This window comes from Haematobia irritans, chromosome 5, assembly GCF_050003625.1.
Source record: "Haematobia irritans isolate KBUSLIRL chromosome 5, ASM5000362v1, whole genome shotgun sequence".
NCBI lineage: Eukaryota > Metazoa > Arthropoda > Insecta > Diptera > Muscidae > Haematobia > Haematobia irritans.
In genome coordinates this window covers 101,198,841-101,224,537 of record NC_134401.1, presented here as the reverse complement: position 1 = coordinate 101,224,537, position 25,697 = coordinate 101,198,841, and the positions used below count along the sequence as shown (strand labels likewise).

The 25,697-nt window shown below is 31.7% G+C and overlaps 1 protein-coding gene across 7 annotated transcripts in view; it reads right to left on the bottom strand.

Moving 5' to 3' along the window:
* The window catches only part of LOC142237596 (DENN domain-containing protein 1A), a 113,109-nt gene that overhangs the window by 26,840 nt on the left and 60,572 nt on the right, over window positions 1-25,697 (bottom strand). For 5 of the 7 annotated variants that reach the window (XM_075308951.1, XM_075308952.1, XM_075308955.1 and 2 more), the window contains exon 6: window positions 24,410-24,859. In XM_075308951.1, coding sequence (XP_075165066.1) covers window positions 24,410-24,859 — 450 coding nt within the window. Of the gene's footprint in view, window positions 1-9,174; window positions 9,608-20,471; window positions 20,730-24,409; window positions 24,860-25,697 lie in introns of those variants that run through there. The other 2 variants (XR_012722521.1, XM_075308956.1) reach the window with 2 other exon arrangements.

The window sequence follows — 25,697 nt, the reverse complement described above, 5'->3', positions numbered from 1 at the left end:
TAAAGAAGTAATTCTATTGAGACATATTCTATTTCTTCTTTTATTAAACAAAGTAAAATAATAGCACTAAATGTTCTCTCCACTTCTGCATTAGAATATACAGAGGCGTGCAGAAATGAGTACATTTCATTTTTTTTTATTTCTAAACGAATAAAATAAGCAGTAATAAAGAAACTCTAAATAATATTATTTTTCCTTTATTCCTTCTTCAATTCTAAATAAAACAACAACAAAAACACAAAACAAAATGTAAAGAATTTAGAGAGATAAACAAGTATATAAGGCAGTAAGATTCGGCCAGGCCGAATCTTATGTAACCTCCACCATGGATTGCGTAGAAACTTCTACGAAAGACTGTCATCCACAATGTAATTACTTGAATTGTGGTAATGCTTACCGATGGCAAGGTATCTTAAAACTTTTTAACATCGTTTTCTAAATTGTGAGTTAGTCCATACGTGGTATATATTAGACAAAAAAGGTATATATAGGGAAGTCTATAAAAAATTACGAATCGATATGGACTTTTGCACGGTACTTAGAGAGCCAGAATTGAAATAGGGGGGTCGCTTATACAATTAAGTCCTATATACAACTAAGAACTTGATATGGACCAATTTTTGTGTGATTGGTGATCGCTTTATCTAAGGGCTATATATAACTATAGACCGATATGGACCTAGTTAGGCATGGTTGTTAACGGCCATATACTAGCACAATGTACACACAAAGAAAATTTCATTAAAAGTCAGCCAACGATAAATGTTCATTGATATAACGAAACATTTTCATTAGTACAATGAAAATATTCGTCAATAGTACGAAACGTTACGTTGATTGGCAGAAAATTCGTTATATTAACGAAAAAATTCGTTCTATTAACGAATTTGTTTCATTGGCTGACTTTTATCGGCACATTTCGTTAATATAACGAAACTTTTTCTATTAGTGTACCAAATTTCAACTGACTCGGATGAAATTTGCTCCTCCAAGGGGCTCCAAAACCAATATATAATAATTATGGACTGATATGAATACCTGCATGGTTGTTAGAGCCCACAATACTAACACCATGTACTAACTTTCAATCAGATTGGATGAATTTTGATTCTCCAAAAGGCACAGGAGGTCGAATCTGGGGATCGGTTTATATGGGGGCTATATATAATTATGGACCGATATGGACCAATTCCTGCATGGTTGTTAGAGACCATATACTAACATCACGTACCAAATTTCAACCGAATCGGATGAATTTTGCTCTTCCAAGGGACTCCGGAGGTCAAATCTGGGGATCGTTTTATATGGGGGCTATATGTAATTATGGACCGATTTCGACCAAGTTTTGCATGGGTGTTTGAGGCCATATATTAACACCACGTTCAAATTTCAACTGAATCAGATGAATTTTGCTCTACCAAGAGGCTCCGGAGGTCAAATTTGGAGATCGGTTTATACACTGGTAGAAAAATGTTTCGTATTATTAACGAACGGGCTTCGTTGATTATTTTTCGTTAATATTACGAAATTTTTCGTTATAAGAACGAAAGTGATCGTTAATACAACGAAATCAATCGTTAAAAGACAATTTTGTGTTTTGGGTTTTCGTTATATTAATGAAACACGTTTCGTTAATATTACGAATATTAACTTTGTAATTTTTTCAAGAATTAGAATAAAAAATTTTTCCAAGATGAAATTATTATAATCATTTGCACATAGAGAGTAAATTTTGGAAACTTTTAAACTAAACAGTCGTTTTATATACTCTGAAACTGGAATTGAAAATTTCATTTATAAAACGAAATCGATCGTTAATATAATGATATGGCTCGTTAAAAAATAAATTTTAAATTGTTATATTTCGTCATATTAATGAAATATGTTCATTAATAATACGAATGGGAGTTTGAGTATTTCTGCCTCTCCTTACTCTCTCTCTAAAACATCTCTTCATACTCTCTCTAGCGTGTATGTAATTGGTACATACACATCTTAGTATGGCAATAAGCACATGTGTGCGTGTGCGTCTTGAAAAACAAACGGTAAAAAGTTCAACAGAAAACTTGTCTGATGGGCAAACATTAACAACATTTACGTTCTTTTCGCTGAAGAGTGCACACGCTCATTACAGTTTCGTTGTGAATAATAAACATAGATGGGTGAGGTGAGTTAAATTGGTGTTTTTTGTATATTCGCAAGAAATTTAGTGTACATTTTTAATCTTTAGTGAAAATACCCCGGGGAAGTGAACTTTCAGATGAAGAAGGCGGAACAATTACGGTGATGAACCTTGGTTGCACAAAAATTGGATAAATGAACACGGTGATACGATTATCATTTTTTGATCTTAGAAATAAGAGGCTTGTTTTCTTAAGTGAAAGTCACAATATATGTTTATTATATTACTTAATTTATCATTATATATTATTTCTTACTGTATATAAACCATATTTCAAAGATCTTAACAAAAAATAATACACTGCCAATTACTACACTCAAATGCGCTAATTGGTTGGGTTTCATTAATATAACGTTTGTGTTCATTTATACAACGTTCGCCTTTCATTCATACAATGAATAATTTTCATTAATACAACGTATAAGCTGCACCGATACAACGAATAAATTTCATTCATACAACGAATAATATTCGTTAATACAACGAAAAGGCTACGTAATAGCAACGTAATTATTCGTTAATACTACGAAATGTATTCCATAAAGTTTTTCGTAAATATAACGTAAAATTACGTTGTTATAACGAAATGCTACGTTGGCTGACTTTTAATGAAGAATTTCGTTAATACAACGTAGAAATTCATCGTATTAACGAAACTTTTTCTACCAGTGCACAGCCTATCAGGGAGCGACCCGTTATAGCAGATATCAGGAGGGCTATCTGACGCCTTGAAAACACTAGCATATCTAGTGTGCGGTTTAAGTTTAAATGGGGCCATATTTGTTTGTCGTTACAACCCTTGCAATTCTCCCATCGAATATTGGCCATCATAACAGCCTTCTCACGCAACAAGAGCTTGCTGGTGGCCAGAGGCATACCAACAGATTCTAGTTCCCCTGGAATATGTAAGGTAGTTCCTAGCCTTGCTAACTTATCTGCTTCGCAGTTCCCCGGTATGTTCATATCGCCAGGCACCCATATTAGGTGAATATTGTACTGCTCAGCCATCTCGTTGAGAGATTTGCGGTAGTCTATGGCCGTTTTCGAGTTAAGGAACACAGAGTCCAAGGATTTTATTGCAGGTTGACTGTCTGAGTATATATTAATGCCAAAATTTGTTGGAACATTACTTCTCAGCCAATTCACCACCTCTCTTATTGCCAATAACAGGTTGGCTGATAAGTCCCCGGTCTAACAAAGAAAAACACATTTTTTTGTCAAAATTAGTTTTTTATTATTCAACATGGTTCCCTTCAATAGCGATACAACGATTATAACGACCTTACAATTTTTTGATACCATTTTGGTAGTACTCCTTCGGTTTTGCCTCAAAATAGGCCTCAGTTTCGCGATCACCTCTTCATTGCAGCCAAATTTTTTCCCTGCGAACATCCTTTTGAGGTCTGAGAACAAGAAAAAGTCGCTGGGGGCCAGATCTGGAGAATACGGTGGGTGGGGAAGCAATTCGAAGCCCAATTCATGAATTTTTGCCATCGTTCTCAATGACTTGTGGCACGGTGCGTTGTCTTGGTGGAACAACACTTTGTTCTTCTTCATATGGGGCCGTTTTGCCGCGATTTCGACCTTCAAACGCTCCAATAACGCCATATAATAGTCACTGTTGATGGTTTTTCCCTTCTCAAGATAATCGATAAAAATTATTCCATGCGCATCCCAAAAAACAGAGGCCATTACTTTGCCAGCGGACTTTTGAGTCTTTCGACGCTTCGGAGACGGTTCACCGGTCGCTGTCCACTCAGCCGACTATCGATTGGACTCAGGAGTGTAGTGATGGAGCCATGTTTCATCCATAGTCACATATCGACGGAAAAACTCGGGTGTATTACGAGTTAACAGCTGCAAACACCGCTCAGAATCATCAACACGTTGTTGTTTTTGGTCAAATGTGAGCTCGCGCGGCACCCATTTTGCACAGAGCTTCCGCATATCGAAATATTGACGAATGATATGACCAACACGTTCCTTTGATATCTTTAAGGCCTCTGCTATCTCGATCAACCTTATTTTACGGTCATTCAAAATCATTTTGTGGATTTTTTTTGATGTTTTCGTCGGTAACCACCTCTTTCGGGCGTCCACTGCGTTCACCGTCTTCCGTGCTCATTTCACCACGCTTGAATTTTGCATACCAATCAATTATTGTTGATTTCCCTGGGGCAGAGTCCGGAAACTCATTATCAAGCCAAGTTTTACAGAAAACAGTATTTTATCAAAACACGAAATTCCTTTTTTTCCATTTTTTTCACAATAACAAAAGTTGCTTCACAAAAGACGCTCTATCTCACAAACTAATTGACTTACAGACGTCAAATTTTTGACACGAATAATTTGAAGGTTGGTACTATATAAAAATAATATTCATTTAATACTAGCGACGCCATCTATGTGTCAGACCGGAGACTTATCAGCCAACCCGTTATGCACATCTAAATTTACATCTCTCCAAATTTCGTGAACCAAATTTCGTTATAAACCGCACATGCATTGTATTTTTTATTATTTTCATAAACTGAAAGAAAATATTGTTAGGCCAAAGTTTTTGTTGCGAGTTTTGCTTAGCATAAAAGACGCATAACATTTTTTGTCTTGTCCAAAGTAGATAAACTTTTTAATAAAGTTGTTTTATCCTTACAGTTAGGTGATTCTACTTAAAATGGGTATTTATACATGAAAATCAATTTTGTTGTACTAAGATAAACTTGGCTTTAATAATTCTAAAAAGCTCTTCAAAATTAATGAAATTGTATTTAAATTTGTTGACTTTTGGTTTCTAGCAAAGCTAAACAGGATTAAAGAATAGGAGATGTCTTGTAATACTTTATTTTAAAGTCGTTTTTACTTGACACATAGCATTTGAGTTATCATTAAAAGGTTTCGAAAGGACACTGATAGCACATGAAAAAAATTGAAAAAAATCGAAAAAGTTCAAATTCGTCTCCTAGTAGCTCTTCAATTCTCCGTTTCTTTGTCTCGGAATCAGTACCAACATAATTAGTGTAAAGACAAAATCTTTAGAACCGGACAAGCTTTTTTTCCGCGAAGAGATCTACGTATTTGTATTCGAGATTTGGATACCTGAGAAAAAAAGTAGTTATTTTTCAAATTACGAATAAATGATTACATATTAGGTGATCATATGCTCTTTATACACTACTTATGGGGGGGTATATTAACTTTGTCATTCCGTTTGTAACACATCGAAATATTGCTCTAAGACGCCATAAAGTATATATATATATATTCTGCGTCGTGGTGAAACTCTGAGTCGATCTAAGCGTGTCCGTCCGTCTGTTGAAATCACGCCAACTTCCGAACGGAGCCTCTAAGAGAATCAAATTTCATCTGATCCGGCTGAAATTTGGTACATGGTGTTAGTATATGGTCTCTAACAACCATGCAAACATTGGCATACATCGGTCCATAATTATATGTAGCCCCCATACACTGGTAGAAAAAGTTTCGTTAATACGATGAATTTCTACGTTGTATTAACGAAATTCTTCATTAAAAGTCAGCCAACGTAGCATTTCGTTATAACAACGTAATTTTACGTTATATTTACGAAAAACTTTATGGAATACATTTCGTAGTATTAACGAATAATTACGTTGCTATTACGTAGCCTTTTCGTTGTATTAACGAATATTATTCGTTGTATGAATGAAATTTATTCGTTGTATCGGTGCAGCTTATACGTTGTATTAATGAAAATTATTCATTGTATGAATGAAAGGCGAACGTTGTATAAATGAACACAAACGTTATATTAATGAAACCCAACCAATTAGCGCATTTGAGTGTAGTAATTGGCAGTGTATTATTTTTTGTTAAGATCTTTGAAATATGGTTTATATACAGTAAGAAATAATATATAATGATAAATTAAGTAATATAATAAACATATATTGTGACTTTCACTTAAGAAAACAAGCCTCTTATTTCTAAGATCAAAAAATGATAATCGTATCACCGTGTTCATTTATCCAATTTTTGTGCAACCAAGGTTCATCACCGTAATTGTTCCGCCTTCTTCATCTGAAAGTTCACTTCCCCGGGGTATTTTCACTAAAGATTAAAAATGTACACTAAATTTCTTGCGAATATACAAAAAACACCAATTTAACTCACCTCACCCATCTATGTTTATTATTCACAACGAAACTGTAATGAGCGTGTGCACTCTTCAGCGAAAAGAACGTAAATGTTGTTAATGTTTGCCCATCAGACAAGTTTTCTGTTGAACTTTTTACCGTTTGTTTTTCAAGACGCACACGCACACATGTGCTTATTGCCATACTAAGATGTGTATGTACCAATTACATACACGCTAGAGAGAGTATGAAGAGATGTTTTAGAGAGAGAGTAAGGAGAGGCAGAAATACTCAAACTCCCATTCGTATTATTAATGAACATATTTCATTAATATGACGAAATATAACAATTTAAAATTTATTTTTTAACGAGCCATATCATTATATTAACGATCGATTTCGTTTTATAAATGAAATTTTCAATTCCAGTTTCAGAGTATATAAAACGACTGTTTAGTTTAAAAGTTTCCAAAATTTACTCTCTATGTGCAAATGATTATAATAATTTCATCTTGGAAAAATTTTTTATTCTAATTCTTGAAAAAATTACAAAGTTAATATTCGTAATATTAACGAAACGTGTTTCATTAATATAACGAAAACCCAAAACACAAAATTGTCTTTTAACGATTGATTTCGTTGTATTAACGATCACTTTCGTTCTTATAACGAAAAATTTCGTAATATTAACGAAAAATAATCAACGAAGCCCGTTCGTTAATAATACGAAACATTTTTCTACCAGTGTGGTTAAGTGGTTAAGACTAGAAGTGCCCATATGTAATAGGTACTTTTAGTTAAATGTGGTATCACAATGGACTGAATAGTCTAAGTGAGCCTGAAATTTAATCGGGCTGCCACTTTAACCTAACCTAACCTATATAATTATGGACCGATTTCGACCAATTTCTGCATGGTTGTTAGATACCATATACTAATATCACGTACCCAATTTCAACTGAATCAGATGAATTTTGCTCTTCCAAGAGGCTCCGGAGGTCAAATCTGGAGATCGGTTCATATGGGGGCTATATATAATTATGGACCAATGTGGACTAATTTTTGCATGGTTGTTAGAGACCATACACTAACACCATGTACCATATTTCAGCCGGATCAGATGAAATTTGCTTCTCTTAGAGGCTCCGCAAGCCAAATCGGGGGATCGGTTTATATGGGGGCTATATATAACTATGGACCGAAGTGGACCAATTTTTGCATAGTTATTAGAGAACATATACTAACACCATGTACCAAATTTCAGCCGGATCAGATAAAATTTGCTTCTCTTAGAAGTTCCGCAAGCCAAATCGGGGGATCGGTTTATATGGGGGCTATATATAATTATGGACCGATGTGGACCAATTTTTGCGTGGTTGTTAGAGACCATATTCTTACACCATGTACCAAATTTCAGCCGGATAGGATGAAGTTTGCTTCTCTTAGAGGCTCCTCAAGCCAAATCTGGGGATCGGTTTATATGGGGACTATTTATAATTATGGACCGATATGGACCAATTTTTGTATGGTTGTTAAAGACCGTATACTAACACAATGTACCAAATTTCAGCCGGATCAGATGAAATTTGCTTCTCTTATAGCAATCCCAAGCCAAATGTGGGGGTCCGTTTCTATGGGGGCTATACGTAAAAGTGGACCGATATGGCCCATTTGCAATACCATCCGACCTACATCAATAACAACTACTTGTGCCAAGTTTCAAGTCGATAGCTTGTTTCGTTCGGAAGTTAGCGTGATTTCAACAGACGGACGGACGGACATGCTCAGATCGACTCAGAATTTCACCACGACCCAGAATATATATATAAATTATGGGGTCTTAGAGCAATATTTCGATGTGTTACTGAATGACAAAGTTAATATACCCCCATCCTATGGTGGAGGGTATAAAAACATTTTTGAAAAACTAACTATTCTCTTTCATTGATAGGCTAAGAAGTTTCCGAACCGCCCTCGTATTCCTGACCCATCGTGAAACCGGGGACTGAAAACAAATTAGGCAATTCGTCTAAGTAGGTAGATCACACATCGAGGCGAATATTGTCATTGGTGTATACAGGCTCTCCTTAGACAACGAATCTTGGATCCTCTTTTCAACCTAACCTAATCTAGATATATCATGTTCATCAGTTTTTAAGGATTATTTTAAGTAATATTTTTTGAAATGCCTCTGTAGTTTAATTTTGCCACATGCTACTGAATTTTTACTCATCTGGTAAAAAAAAAACTACGATTTTCAATAAAAGTTAACACTTAATATTCCCGTTCGATTTAATGAATATTTCTAAATAACGAAAGGGCCTGACAATATATCGTTCGTTAAACCGAGCTTCGACTGTATAAAATTAAATTATATACAATGATTAAATATAAATCTACATTATCTTATAAAATAAAAATTTGTACTTTATTTGACAATAAATTTTAAATTATAGTTAACATAAACCATAATATTCAACACGAATAGCATAATCGACGATAATCTATATGACACGAATTTAATTAAAAATAACTAAAAGCCTTAAAGAGGTACACGGAAAAAATACCAAAATTATATTTAAATTTTTAAGAGAACTTGAAAAAAATATTCAATTAGAAAAAATCATCTGATTCATTTAGTTTCTTGAATCAAATAAAAAATCTAACGCTGAAATAAATTGGGCCAAATAATTTTGTAATTGCCCATGACAAAAAAGAAAATTTTGGAAGTTCTTCCCAAGTCATTAGTGTTAATCTATAGTACATTCATATAGGCTGAAAGAATTCTCTACGTAAAAATAATTAAATTCCAGTGATTGATTAATATCATTTCCATGATAGAAACAGTTTCGTTTCATAATTTCATAATTGAATTCTAAAAATATTTCTTTGTTTCTGTGTGTGTAAGAATCAAATGACACTTTCATCTTAAAAAAAAGTACTAAAAACAACAATATCACAGGGTTAACTTACTGCAAAACTCGAAAACTCAAATAAAATCTAAATTATCATTTAATTAATCTATTTGGCTATTCCAATATTCCCGAAACCAAAAAATCTTCTAAAATCAGCTTCTCCCATTATCGGGTTGGGGTAGTATAGTTGCATCCATTTTCTTTCCATTTGACCATTCATTAACTAGAAGATTATCGGTATACCATGTAGATTTTTGTTCTTTCGCTGATGATTGGGCAGATGGGTTTTTTGTCCAACGACCTTTACATTTTCTGGGTAATGTTCTCTCCCTTAAGCTATTGTCATTGGTATACCATACTGTTTGACTGCTGCTAGTGTTTTTCATTTTCCATCGAGTCTTTGAGATTTGTGAAAAAAAAGAAGAAGAAAATTTCACATTGGCTAATTTTTGTTATTTTTATGTATTTTTTTAACTTTAAAAAAGAACACAATTTCGAGGCAACATATACCATTAGTTTTGAGTTAACGAGTTGCAATAAGTTAACGCTCTCTCTTTCTTTATTAACAGTAAGTGAGTTACATTTTAATCGCGCTCACAACCAACAAATCCACCACAATACTACAACATTTTTAGTAAGAACACATGCTCATCAATCAAATGGAATAATGTAAAATTGTATATGTATGTAATTCTATGTAAAACAAAAAGAGACAGAGGCTGGCAAATGAGTAGACAACAATAGCTGCATTAGAAATATACTACTCTAAGAAGAAAAGCATTATGCACCAACTCATGATCGCAGAAGCCAGCCAAGGAATTTTCAGTCAATAATAAGTTAGCAACTTGTAATAATTAGATTTACATTTTAGCTAACTAAAAGGAAAAGGTCTTTAATGTGCCATGTACGAATCAATAGTAAAATCAATAATATAAAGACAAAATCTTTGGAACCAGGCAAGTTTTTTTTTTTGTGTATGAAGCTTATGTAAAATTATGCACGGACCAATTTATAAACGGTTGTTATAGGGCATATACCTCTGTAAAATAAATATATATGCAAAAATTGTTTCATTTCTCATTTGGACGAAAATAACGGTACTTAACTTTTTACTTTTTTACGTTGTTTATCACCCTCTATGTTATGCGTATCATTAGCGATTTTGTCGCTAGACACCAATTCGATGTACCGTTATATGAAAATTTTAATAAAATTTAGAATTTCAATAGCAAATAGTTATATGTGCTTTGTACATCATTTACATTTTTTTTTTCGCTGAAGAGTGCACAGGCTCATTACAGTTTCTTTGTTAATAATAAATAGGGATTGTGGGTGAGTTACTTGTATGTTCTTTTTATGTATTTAGAAGAAATTTAGTACAAATGTTTATTCTTTAGTGAAAAATACCTCGAGGAAGTGAACTTTCAGAGGAAGAACGCATAAAAATTGTCGGAAAGGACCTACACGGACGAAAAAGACTGTTTTTCATATGTTTGGGTGTAAAAAATATATGTTTGAAACTCAAATTTTTTAACACAATATTTTTAAGTGCAAGCATATAATGTTCATAAACTAGCATAACATGTTTGCAACATATATATCAATATGTTAGAACATATTATGTCTTCAATTACAGAAATGATAGTATCAATTAAAAGAATTAATTGACATCCAATTAAAAAATTAATTGATCCAATTAAAACAAGTATATACGGCCGTATGTTCGGCCAGGCCGAATCTTATGTACCCTCCACCATGGATTGCGTAGAAACTTCTACGAAAGACTGTCACTGAATCAGATGAATTTTAGTCTTCCAAGAGGCTCTGGAGGTCAAATCTGGTGATCGGATGTGGACCAATTTTTGCATGGTCATTAGAGATCATATACTAACACCATGCACCAAATTTCAGCGGGATCGGATGAAATTTGTTTCTCTTAGAGGTTTCGCAAGCCAAATCGTGGGATCGGTTTATATGGGGGCTATATATAATTATTGACCGATGGAAACCAATTTTTGCACAGTTGTTAGAGACCATATACTAACACCACCCAGTCAGAAATTTACGATGGTTATAAATATTGAGCGTTGTAACAGCGTTGGAAGCCAACGTTGAAACAACGCTTGCTAAACAAATTAATTGACGGTTTTTAAATAGTAAATTTTCCATAAAATTGTCGTTGAAAATGCATGTTCCATCAATGTCCAATGGTTTTTAATGAGTAATGGATGTATTATTGTTGATATGAATTGATTTATAATAGGGTAATGTTCCTTTATCATATAAAGTGAATATGTACATTAACAGTGAAACAACTAGGAATAACAATTTTGGTTAATTTTACAAATGAGGCAATTGTAGAAAGTTTTAACTAAACTAAACGCTGACATCACGCCAAAACCCAAATATAAGTACTTATTTATCGACTAATTGAAGAAATTTTGTTAGACATAATTACTTTTTTTCACAAAAATTTTGTCAAAATCCTATCTCTATAGAAAATTTTGTGCAAATTTTATTTCTATAGAAAATTTTGTCAAGATTTTATTTCTATAGACAATTTTGTCAACATTTTATTTCTATGGAAAATTTTGTGAAAATTTTATTTCTATTTATAAATTACCTCTTAGTTGGAGAGGAATATTTTGCAAAATCTACCAAAACATTGAACATCCTACAAGTCTATCAAGCAGTCAAAAATTTACCATTTTTGCTAGAATTCTACCAATTGTGGCAACCGTGTTCCAAATACACCAGTGTGAGACAGGGAGACGGACATTGCAAAATCGATTCAATCTAATTCTAGGTTAGGTTATCTTAGGTGGCAGCCCGATGTATCAGGCTCACTTAGACTATTCAGTCCATTGTGTTACCACAGTGGGGAACTTCTCTCTTATCACTGAGTGCTGCTCAATTCTATGTTAGGCTCAACGACAAGGGACCTCCTTTTTATAGCCGAGTCCGAACGGCGTTACACATTGCAGTGAAATCACTTAGAGAAGTTTTGAAACACTCAGAAATGTCACCAGCATTACCGAGTTGGGATTATCCAACGCTGAAAAAAAAACATTTTGGTGTTTGGTCGAATCTGGTTTGGAACCCAAGGCCCTGTGTATGCAAGGCGGGCAGAAATAACATTTTGACAATATTTTCTATAGAAATAACATTTTGGCAAAATTTTCTATAGAAATAAAATTTTGACAAAATCTTCTAGAAACAATTGGAAAGACGTATGAAATTTTGTTTTTCAGTGCTTTTTAATGATTGTAAAAACCATCGATACACCGTATAACGATGTTATCATTTTGGGGTTGTCAAAGCGTTCGTTAAACCATCGGAAAAGCGTATAAAATATTGTTTTCATGACGCTTTGAAAACGTTGTTAAATACAATCGTGGAATGATGTTATCATTTTGGGGTTGTAACAACGCTTTTTCCCACCGTGTATCAACCGTTCACAACGCTTTTACAACGCTTTTACAACGCTTTTACAACGCTTTTCCGATGGTTTTTTTTTTACTGGGCATGTACCAAATTTCAGCCGGATCGGATGAAATTTGCTTCTCTTAGAGAATTCGCAAGCTAAATTTGGGGGTCCGTTTATATGGGGGCTATACGTAAAAGTGGACCGATGTGGACCAATTTTTGCATGGTTGTTAGAGACCATATACTAACACCATGTACCAAATTTCAGCCGGATCGAACGAAATTTGCTTCTCTTGGAGGGTCTGCAAGCCAAATTTGGGGGTCCGTTTATATGGGGGCTATACGTAAAAGTGGACCGATGTGGACCAATTTTTGCATGGTTGTTAGAGACCATATACTTACACCATGTACCAAATTTCAGCCGAATCGGATGAAATTTGCTTCTCTTAGAGGCTCGGAAAGCCAAATCGGGGGATCGGTTTATATGGGGGCTATATATAATTATGGACCGATGTGGACCAATTTTTGCATGGTCATTAGAGATCATATACTAACACCATGCACCAAATTTCAGCCGGATCGGATGAAATTTGTTTCTCTTAGAGGTTTCGCAAGCCAAATCGTGGGATCGGTTTATATGGGGGCTATATATAATTATTGACCGATGGGAACCAATTTTTGCACAGTTGTTAGAGACCATATACTAACACCATGTACCAAATTTCAGCCGGATCGGATGAAATTTGCTTCTCTTAGAGAATTCGCAAGCTAAATTTGGGGATCCGTTTATATGGGGGCTATACGTAAAAGTGGACCGATGTGGACCAATTTTTGCATGGTTGTTAGAGACCATATACTAACACCATGTACCAAATTTCAGCCGGATCGGATGAAATTTGCTTCTCTTAGAGGGTCTGCAAGCCAAATTTGGGGGTCCGTTTATATGGGGGCTATACGTAAAAGTGGACCGATGTGAACCAATTTTTGCATGGTTGTTAGAGACCATATACTTACACCATGTACCAAATTTTAGCCGAATCGGATGAAATTTGCTTCTCTTAGAGGCTCGGAAAGCCAAATCGGGGGATCGGTTTATATGGGGGCTATATATAATTATGGACCGATGTGGACCAATTTCTGCATGGTTGTTAGAGACCATATACCAACACCATGTACCAAATTTCAGCCGATCCGGATGAAATTTGCTTCTCTTAGAGGATTCGCAAGCTAAATTTGGGGGTCCGTTTATATGGGGGCTATACGTAAAAGTGGACCGAAGTGGCCCATTTTCAATACCACCCGACCTACATCATTAACAACTACTTGTGCCAAGTTTCAAGTCGATAGCTTGTTTCGTTCGGAAGTTAGCGTGATTTCAACAGACGGACGGACGGACATGCTCAGATCGACTCAGAATTTCACCACGACCCAGAATATATATACTTTATGGGGTCTTAGAGCAATATTTCGATGTGTTACAAACAGAATGACAAAGTTAATATACCCCCCATCATATGGTGGAGGGTATAAAAATCATTTGTTTCAATTAGAAAATTTGTTGAATCAATTTAATTTTTAATTGAATATTTTTTAAAACTCAATTAAGAATTTAATTGGAAAAATCTTCGTGCATAATTTAGCGTGATTTCAAGACGGATGGATGGAAATCGCTCGGACATCGACTCACCACGATTAGTGAGTCCTAATAACCGGGTTTTTTGAAACGTCGTTTTCGGTTTATCCAAAAATCCCAATGTTTTAATAACCGGTTTTCTATTTTTTTTTTTTTTGCGGGATTCATTATTCAAAATGAAATTTGAAATTCATTGTAATAAAATGAACATTTTAAAACAAACTAAGGATAACTTCATGTTGTACTTCCAGTGCCGTAAAGTTGCTCCCCTTCCAAAAGATATTTTCGTTTATTTTTTTATGAAAATATTCGTTTACTGACGTACGATAAGTATAGCAAAAAGGTTTTTTCTAGGCAAACCATGATTGCCGAAATCACATACATAGTTTTCGAAAAAATAACATGGTTGCGAAAAACATGTTCCATGTTCACCGCCCAAAAATATCCCCTCTCTGGGTATAACCACGACCCAGAATATATACTTTATGTACTGAAGAAAAGCTTACTCGGTTCGAAAATTTTTATCTTTACACTAATGATTTTGGTATTGATTCCGAACCAAAGAAGAAGGAATTGTAGCAGGGATAGATTTAAGATACAATTTTCTTTTAAATTTGAGTTTTGCTCACTTGAATTCAATAATTCTGCATTTTCTTTATGTGCTATCAAACGCCTTTGCATTAATAACAACAACTTATAAATTCCAAAGTCAGACTCGACTTCATGTCGAAATTATGCTATTTTTAAAGTAAAAAACATCTTTGAAATAAATTGTTGAAAAACATCTCATATTATTGAACGCTTTATAGCATTGGAGTCAAGATAGAAAAAGTCAACGAATTTAAAGACAATTTTATTAATGTTGAAAAATTTTTAGAATTATTACAACAAAATTGTGCTACATCTAAAGTCAAATCACTTAACTATAAGGGCAAAACGATGTCGTTGAAAAATTTATCATAACAAACTTAATAAAGTTTTGTATAAAATAAATGTATTTAAAATGTCTCAAAGAATTCTTCTTTATAATTTAAATTGTATAGTTTGATTATTTAATCACTAGCGTAACCCGCCCGCTTTTTTTATTTATTATTATTTTTATTTTTTTATTTTTATATAATGTTTGCAAAATTTTATTTCTATAAAAAATTTTGTCAAAATTAAAAAAAAAAAAATCTACGAAATTTATAAACTCTTATTTTGAAGTTTTTGATCAAATATTTATCAAAATTTTATGTCTATAGAATATTTTCTCAAAATTTTATTTCTATAGAAAATTTTCCAAAATTTTATTTCTATAAATAGAATATTTTCTCAATATTTTATTTCTATTGAAATTTTTCCCAAGTTTTTATTTCTATAAACAATTTTCCTAAAATTTAATATTTGTAGAAAGTTTTTCAAAATTTTATTTGTATAGAAAACTAGTGTAACCCGACCCGCTTCGCTGCGCACCGCGAAGCATATTTTCGTTAACTACACGGATGAAAAAGACTGTTTTTCATATGTTTGGCTATAAACATTATATGTTTGGAACACAAATTTTTAAACACAATATTTTTGAGTGCAAGCATATAATGTTCATAAACTAGCATAACATGTTTGGGACATATATGTTAATATGTTAGAACATATTATGTTTGGGACATAAAATGTTTGTAAATATAATATGCTTGGATGCAAACATATATTAATTTAGAAATAGCCTATAAACATATATGTGTTTAGTAGCTTGGAGCGCTATTTAACAGGGAGTGATATTGAATTAAGTTGGTGGTTGTTGCTTGTTATTACAAAATTAACATTTTATTTTTCCTTGGGCAATTGATCAGCTACTTCTTTGATCCTTACAAACTGTGTGGTCCGCTGTTCGAATCCCCGTCCGGCAAAAGGTAAAATTAAAATAAAAAAATCATACAATTGAATAATTTCTTCTACAACGTTTGTATTACAGAAAAGGGTGCTAAGAACTAAAAAACTCTCGTGGAAGTGAGAAAGATGTGGGGGAATATACAATTGGGCAGAAACAAAATTTTGAGCATTCAGGTCGAAAACCTATGTTGTTAGCACCTATATTACCTGTTTATTTTCATAATTCATTATGATGGTAAATATATAAATAAATAAATAAATAAAATTTTGAGAATTTTTTTAAAGCATATAATAATTTTGGGTGCAAAATGCTTCCAAACATATTATATGTTCATATAATAACATATTGCTTTTTGGAAGACAACATTATTGAATTTGGATGCAAAAATACAAAATGTTTGGAACTTAGACTACCCAAACATATATCGTTTAGACCAATATGCTTTCAAACATATTATATATTGGAAGAGATCAAACATATAAATGTTTGGGCAATACCCAAAAATGTATATGCTTGAAGCAAAATATGTTTGGGAGTATATGTTACAGAAGCGATTTTTTGTGAGCGTGTAGTCAACCATATCCTTCGATCTGAAAACAAATTCGAAAAGATTTGAACTCTTTTAAAGAGTAGGGGAAGTCTGGCACAAAAACTGAAGTACTGTCCCATACATTTCAAAAAAATCGGAGTACTTGCGTTTTTGTTTATATACAGAAATAGGGCAGATATGCAGATGTAAAACGGACCGGCTTAACAAACGTCGGGTAGGGGGTGTTCCCTTTCAACCAATTTTTTGTTTTTTTATTGTTTTGTATTCAAATTGTTGGACAATCTTCTACATTTCCTTTGAATTTCAAGCGTGGTTTGTCAAGGGGAGGTATACTTCTCCTCATACATCGTCCAATAATTCGGAAAAAGTAGAAGTACTTAAAAATTTACCATATTAACATTTGTTAAAGTGTTGGACACGGAAAACATACCATTCCCAAACATATACCGGAAAATGAAGCACCCTCTACGTTGCTTGTCAACTTCATGTAAATTTAAGTTTTCTACTTAAAAAAATCTGGCAGAAGCCTGTGGAAAAATCATAAAATTATGTACCGAGTTCCCATTTATCGACAATCCTCTACTTTCTATTTTCAAAAAATCTGACAAAAGAGAACCCCATTTTTCGATCCTCCCCGAACAGATATCGGAAATTCACGTACCCTATATTCATTTCACAAACTGCCCAACTTCTCTATTCCACTTCCCAAAGCAGACATCGAAAAATCATGTACCCTGTATAAATTTAATCATCTTCCCCCAATTTCAAGTAAATCGGAGAAGGTTAGATTTTGCTCTATTTTTTGTAAAGGGACGTCACTTTCTCTGCAAATTCCAAGAAAATCTATAAACTTTCCTTCAAGTTTCATAGAGTGGGGCAAGGAGAAGGTTCCCGTCCAAATACCCAAAAATCAAGTACATGGTGTATTGATTTCATAATCTTCCCCTAAGGCCTTTGTACATTTCAAGTAAACTTGAGAATTCTAGCTCTTTCCAGTTTTAGAGGAGGTCTCCCTCTCCGTCCCAATATCGAAAAATGATGTAGCGTATATCTCAGAAAATCTCAAGCAAATTATAAGCCTAATTTTTAAACAGCAGGACAAGGGGACGCCCCTCTTCCCTTCCGAATATTACAAAATCAGATATCCATTATAATAATATAACCTACCCCACATCCTCTGTAAATTTCAGGTAAATTGGAAAAGTTTAATTGTTTCACTGTATGTACTTGAGGAGAATGAGGTCTCCCTATGCCCATTTTCCCCGACCAAATATTTAAAAATCATATACCTCATATAAATTTCATAATCTCCCCCAAGTTCTGCGTAAAATTTCATAAAGTCGACAAATTTTAGTTTTTTTCACTGTACTTTAAAAACAACGGCAAAGGGCCTCCCCTCCCCCTCCCGTCCTCGACCAAATATCGAAAATAAAGTAGCTGTACTTTGCCTAGACGCCCTTTTCAACCTTCCCTGACAATTCCAAGCAAAGCGGATAATTTTGTTCCAATTTTCAAAACATCGGGCAAGGGGGAGGTCCCACTTCACGTTCAAATACTAAAAAAATCTGGTACCCCATAATAAATTCATAACTTCACGGCATGTTCTCGGTAAATCTCAAGTAAATCAGAGAATTTTTTGTTTTTTGTTTTACTGTACCTTTTTAAACAAAAGTCGTATAAAGGGGTGGTCCACCTCCGCGACCAAATATCGAAAAATAAAGTAGCTCTTTATTTTTCGATATTTGTCTAACCTCCCTTGGAAATTTCACCCAAATCGGAGAACTTTAGCCCTTTAGTTACCCTATTTTTCACCACATGATTACCCTCTACGTTTTCCGAACATTTTTTATGTGAAAAAATAAAATTCTTTTTTAACAAAAGCAACTACGATGAATTTAAATTATAAATTTTTGTAACGTGCGCTGTAAGTAAAAAAGATTTTCCCGCTTTTCCATTAAAACTTTTCTTGAATTTTCTTTGCTATAATCCTCACAGAGCCTTCCCAACGTATGCAAAACCATGGTTCGTGTCTTCTGAAATTGCATCAGAGATGGCGTTGTATGTTAGAAAAAAAGATTTTCTCGCTTTTTCGTTGAAACTTTTCTTGAATTTTCTTTGCTATAAACCTTACGGAGCCGATACCTTTCCAAGGAATGCAACGAATGGAAACCGGTTCGTGCGTTCTGGAGTTATTGCGTCAGGAAGGAAAACCCCACTTTTTTTCATATAAGGGCTGTTTTCTTTTTGCACTGGATGCAAAATTTTTATGGGCTATCCAGAACATCGTTGCACTGGTGTTCGCAGCAGTAAATATTTATTACTAATTGGAGCATTTCATACATTAAAAATGGAAGATTTCACTTCTTTTCTGTGATTGTTTTTAAACAGCTGCACACAAAAAAAATTTTCTGATTCAATCACGAAATTAATTGATCCAATTAATTTTTTAATTGAAATTTCTTCAATCACAGAAATAATAGTATCAATTAAAAAATTAATTGAAGGTCAATTAAAATTTTAATTGATCCAATTAAAAAATTAATTGATACTATTAATTTTTGTGATTGATTTTTGTTTCAATTAAAAAATTTGTTGAATCAATTAAATTTTTAATTGAAAATTTTTTAAAACTCAATTAAAATTTTAATTGAAAAAATTTTCGTGAACTTTTTTTCTGTGTGATGCCAGTGTTGCATATTTTTGGAGATGTCCTGGATAAACGAGTACTCTGGTTTCTTTTAGTCCTTCACGGCTTCGAGCATCCAGTGGTAAAAGAAAACAGCCCTATAGTTGATTACATTTTTAATCTTATTTACAAAACAAAACAAAATTCAAATTTACTTAAAGTCGAAGTAGAATAAAAGCTTTTGTTACTCCATGGTTTTAAAAATAATTAGAAAAAAAAAACAAAATTAAGAAATATTCCTTTGTATTAAAAATGTAAAATACTGGTATTAAGGCTAATTAGGTCTTAAGGAATAATTAGCACCATGTCGGGCATTTTTTGCATGAAGTAAATATCAATATCATTAAAGTAGAGGAGAAGTCTTTTTTCTATGTAATCTAATTTGCTTTTGAAACACTATTTCATTGGCTTTAAAACGTACATACAGAATTGAAATGGACCTACATGGAATGTTTATAGAGAATACAATATTTTATACATATATGTATTTTTTTTTTTAAATTTTTATTCAAGAGTCTACCATTTTAAAACTGTGGCAATATCTAACATTACTCTCAATAAAGTGGATCTCTTACCGAATCACGTTTTCCCGAGCAAATAAACTTCGAAGGAAAGAGAAGATCATAGTTTTTAATATGAAAAAAAAAATAAAACTTTATAAAATTGTGATCAACTTTTTTCCAAGTTTCACTTTTTATAGCTATATCAAAAAAACACAATCTGGTGGAAACATTTTCACGGAGACCAAACTTATTCTGCCCTTACCAAGTTATAGTGTAAGGTGTAAAAATATTCTACGAAGGGTTTTAGATAGTATAAAGAATAACAAAGTACATCTCACTCTTTTTCATTCAAAAATAATTTATAAAAAAAGTGAAACCCAGAAATAAGGAAAAAAAAATTGTAAATCAATATAAGTCACAAAAAGATCTAAGAGAAGTGTATTCTAAAACAAAAGCAAATACATAGTTTTTTAAAATAATGATACAACAACTACTCCCCAACAAAATTAAGCGGTTAGTATGGTAAATAAAAACAATACAAACTAAAGAAAATCATTAGTGGAACATAAAAATTATTAAAAATTTACGAACATTTTTGTTTGGTTTTGTGTCATTTTAGCGCTTGGTTTTACATATGTAAAAGGAAGTTTTGTTTTTGTCTTATGTTGATCACAGTACTGAGAGGGAGAGGGTGGGTTGAGTTGAGAAAGTATAAGGATATATTGAAGTATATATGTTAAGTATTCGACAAAATCAATATAACTGGGTTTTGTTTCTATTTTAAGGTGGATTAATAGTGTAGGTTCTCTTAGTGAAAACTCTAATTAAACCATGTTTTCCCACATGATACTGCAAGAAATTAACAGAAAAAATACAAAAAACATTATTTAGAAAAAACAACAAAAAAGAAAATAACAAAATCGAAAATAAAAGAAATTCAAACACAATACATACAAAATCAAGGGTAACCAAAATTAAAATATCATGATTAGGACAATGATTTTGAACGAGGAAAATTATTTATACAAACTTAAAAACAATTTTTGAATTTTGATTTTAGTTTCGAAAAAAAGTAAAAAAAGTAAAAATAACAAAAAATATTTTTAACAAAAAAAATAAACATTTAATATTTATTTATAAATATCTTTTCAGATATTAGTATTATAAAAAAAAATTATTTAGATTTTTTTGTCGAAAGAAAAGAAATAATAACAAAAAAAAAACACTTTTAACGAAAATAATATTTTTTTCTTTCTAAAACAAATTAAAACACAAAACAAATTTTATCAAACAACTAACAATTTAATATTTATGCATTAAAATATATAAATATCTTTTCAGATATTAGTATTATAAAAAAAAATTAATTTAGATTTTTTTTTTTCAATTTAGATTTTTTTTGTCGAAAGAAAAGAAAAAATTAAAAAAAAAAACATTTTTAACAAAAAAAATTTTTTTTTCTTTCTAAAAAAAATTAAAACACAAAACCCTTTATATAAAAACTAACAATTTAATATTTACGCATTAAAATGTATAAATATCTTTTCAGAAATTAGTATTATAAAAAAATTAATTTAGATTTTTTTTCAATTTAGATTTTTTTGTCGAAAGAAAAGAAAAAATAACAAAAAAAAACATTTTTAACAAAAAAAATATTTTTTTTTCTTTCTAAAACAAATTAAAACACAAAAACCTTTTTATTAAAAAAACTAACAATTTAATATTTATGCATTAAAATGTATAAATATCTTTTCTGATATTAGTATTCTAAAATATAGGCGACGAATACAGGACTTTGTTTCGAAGAGGCACGAGCGAAATTTTAATTATTGTTTCCAGTATGAGGGGGATCTAATAAGTACTTAGCCTCACCAAGAGTGTTAAAGGTAGCGTTGCCGTTATTTTGAACCAACATTTTTCCAAAATTGGACTAAACTTCGTACCAGCGGACCATTTTTCCAAATTAAATTAATATCATTTACGCCCATTTTCATGAAGCTCCGTTAGTGCTCCGTTAACTAACGAACTTTTAAACCGTATTATGGGCATAGCTGCCATCTTGCATATATATTCCATATGTCAGTTAGGAACTTAACTGCCGAAAATTTTTCAGTTAAAGTTAACCGGAGAGAAGATATTTCGAATTTACTTTCTGTTAACTGGCAGTTAAAGCCTAAAATGGCCGTTAAAAGTTAAATTTTTTTTCCATAATTTTACTACGATATAAAATTTTGCGAAATTTTTATTTCTATTCAAAATTTTTATTTCTATACACCCAAAGAAAATTTAATTAATAGTCAGCCAACGATTTTCATTGATATAACGAAACATTTTCATTAATACAATGAAAATATTCGTTAATAGTACGAAACGTTACGTTAATTTGCAGAAAATTCGTAATATTAACGAAAAATTTCGTTGTATTAACGAATTTATTTCATTGGCTGACTTTTAACGACACATTTCGTTAATATAACGAAACTTTTTCTATTAGTGGAGAAAATTTTGTCAAAATTTCATTTCTATAGAAAATTTTATCAACGTTTTATTTCTATAGAAAATTTTTTTTAAATTTTATTTCTACAGAAAATGTTATCAAAGTTTTATTTCTATAGAAAATTTTGTTAAAATTTTATTTCTATAGAATTTTTTTTTTTAAATTTTATTTCTATAGAAAATTTTGTTAAAATTCTATTTCTATAGAAAATATGTCAAAATTTTATATCTCTAGAAAATTTTGTAAAAATTTTATTTCTATAGAAAATTTTATCAAAATTTCATTTCTTTAGAAAATTTTATCAAAATTTCATTTCTTTAGGAAATTTCGCAAAAATTTCATTTCTTATAAAATTTTCTCAAGATTTCATTTCATTATGAAATTTCGTCAAACTTTTATTTCTATAGAAAATTAGGCAAAATTTTATATCTATAGAAAATTTTGTCAGTATTTTATATCTATAAAAAGTTTGTCAAACTTTTATTTCTATAGAAATTTATTTTTATTAAAATTTTTATAAAATTGTCTTCCTATACACAATTTTAGCATAATTTTGTATCTATACATTTTTTTAAGTTTATTTCTGTAAAAAGTTTTGGCAAAATTTTATCTCTATAAAAATTTTGTTAAAATTTTATTTCTATAGAAAATTTTGTCAAAATTTTATTTCTATAGACAATTTTGGAAAAATTACCCATTTGAAAATGGATCAAAATGAATCAAATTCCGTTTGGTCCGACCATAGGACCAAATTTAAAAATTAATCATTTTTTGGACCAATTTTCGTCCGATCGGACCAAAATGGCAACCCTGGTTACAAGAACAATTTACTATTGTGTAATAACTGTCGACAGTGTTCAATTTTGGATTTTCACGAGTTTCCACTGTGTGACGCACAGTGTTTCCAAATCAATGGATAAAGTATCAACATAATTTTTTCTTTGTGCGAAACACATCAATTTCGGTCGTTGAGTCGATTTTAAAGTGGTTCCATGACGCACAGTGGTTCAATATAGCCCTTCTTTGAATATAATTCTGCAATATTTGAAATATTATTGAAATATTGAAATGAACAGTGCTCCGATGGCAAAAACTGTCCCACCGGACGGAAAGATAATTGTTGCTATACTAACGAATGTCCCCTCAGCCTCCGGAAAGGTTAACGGATTCGTTTTGTAGTATTCCCTAGGTGTGACCACATTGTCAACCTGCAGATGGGTAAAACGATCACGATTTCATACTGAATTGTCGATTTCATACTGCCGACGCGGTCACAATTGACGAAGAAAAAAATTGAACTACGAACTGCCGCCCATCCATCGTATTTTCCTTATTTTTAATTCCAATCTTAAAAAGTCACAACGTTAACACAAGGTAGTTATCGCCACCTCGAGAAAAAGTAGTTTCCATTAGGCCAAAAAGTTGGAAGTTGGAGTCATAGGGTCAATTGCATCCAGTTCCAGTTAAAAGGATATAAGTCGACAAATAAATTTCCACTTTTCCAAAATGTTTTCTTGTATGCTAAGTACTTATCGGACCATCATAATTGCCTTATTGGTTTTTAGCCTCCTTGGTATGACCTTTTTGAAAAAATTTTGATAATTATTGAAAATTTTATTCTATAAAACAACAAAACCAATTTTATTCTATTTAATTTAGAATTTTCAATTTCCCTTTCTTCGATCGTGTATGTGTGTGTGTGTGTGACGCGTGCAAATGAAGAGATTATTAAATGCTAACTATCCTTATGAGGTAGGTATATGGCAAATTGAAAAAGCATTGACCAAAATAATTCTAAACTAAAAGCCCAAAAATGAAAGAACTAAAAACAAAAAACAAAAAAAAAACATTAATGAAAATGTCCCAATGAAATAGCATTCGATTTTTTTTTGTTTTGGTATATATGAAAGAAAATAAAGCGCCACACAAATTAAACCATTAAATAGCAAAAGAAATTAATTTCAAATAAATAAATAAATATGTGAAGCCAAACTATACAAAAAGATTCCAAACTACAACCAGCATTTCTTACCTTCTCCTTTAGTTGATGGAAACGACCACGTTTCTTTAATTTTTCCGCATATCTTACTGTCTCCTGTTCAAATTCATCGGAAAATCCCAAACCGGTACTCATCATTTCCAAACGCTCATCGATGAACTGTTGAAATATTTGCAATTCCATCATTTTCGTAAGGAATGGCCTTAAATGTGAGGGCCGTGATTCTATGAATTTGTCACGATTAAATTTTTTGCTCATATCGCGAAATTCCACAGCATCGCGATAGCCACCTATCAATTGTACTAGAACACCAAGGAAGATTTTCGACACACGATCGCCCATATGTTGATTTGAGTGACTTAGTTGTTTTTTTAGTTGTGAGACAATTTCCGTGGGCATGGCATGGACATCATCGAAGGGACTGTCGAATATTTTTGTATCACAGTTTAAAGTCACAACTTCGCCTAATTCCTCTTGTGTCATCTAATGAGGGGTGTGGGAGATAAGAAAACGCGTATTTAATTTTACAAAAGTATATGCAGGATGGAAAAGAAGTAATACTATAACCACTTATACTTTCTAAAAAAAATAAGTCTCATCCAAATCGTAAGAATGGAACCATCGTGATGAGTATATGGTCCCTGCATAGATATTGTTATGAGTTTGGGTTCGAGTGTATTGAAATCATATTTGCCACAATTGATAAAATTCTATCAAAATTGTAGATTTTTTATTCTTTGGTAGATTGGTAGAATTCTACATGTTTTGGTAGATTTTGCAAATAAATAATTCATAAATTTTTTATAGAAATAAAAGTTTGACAAAATTTTCTACAGAAATAACATTTTGACAAAATCTTCTATAGAATCTAAATTTTGACAAAAATTTCCATAGAAATAAAATTTTGACAAAATTTTCTACAGAAATAAAATTTTGACAAAATTTTCTATAGAAATAAAATTTTGACAAAATTTTCTATAGAAATAAAATTTTGACACAATTTTCTATAGAAATAAAATTTTGACAAAAATTTTTATAGAAATAAAATTTTGACAAAATTTTCTATAGAAATAAAATTTTGACAAAATTTTTTATAGGAATAACATTTTGACAAAATTTTCTAAAGAAATACAATTTTGACAAAATTTTCTATAAAAATAACATTTTGACAAAATTTTCTATAGAAATAAAATTTTGACAAAATTTTCTGTAGAAATAAAATTTTGAAAAAATTTTCTATAGCAATAAAATTTTGACAAAATTTTCTATAGAAATAAAATTTTGACAAAATTTTCTATAAAAATAAAATTTTGACAATATT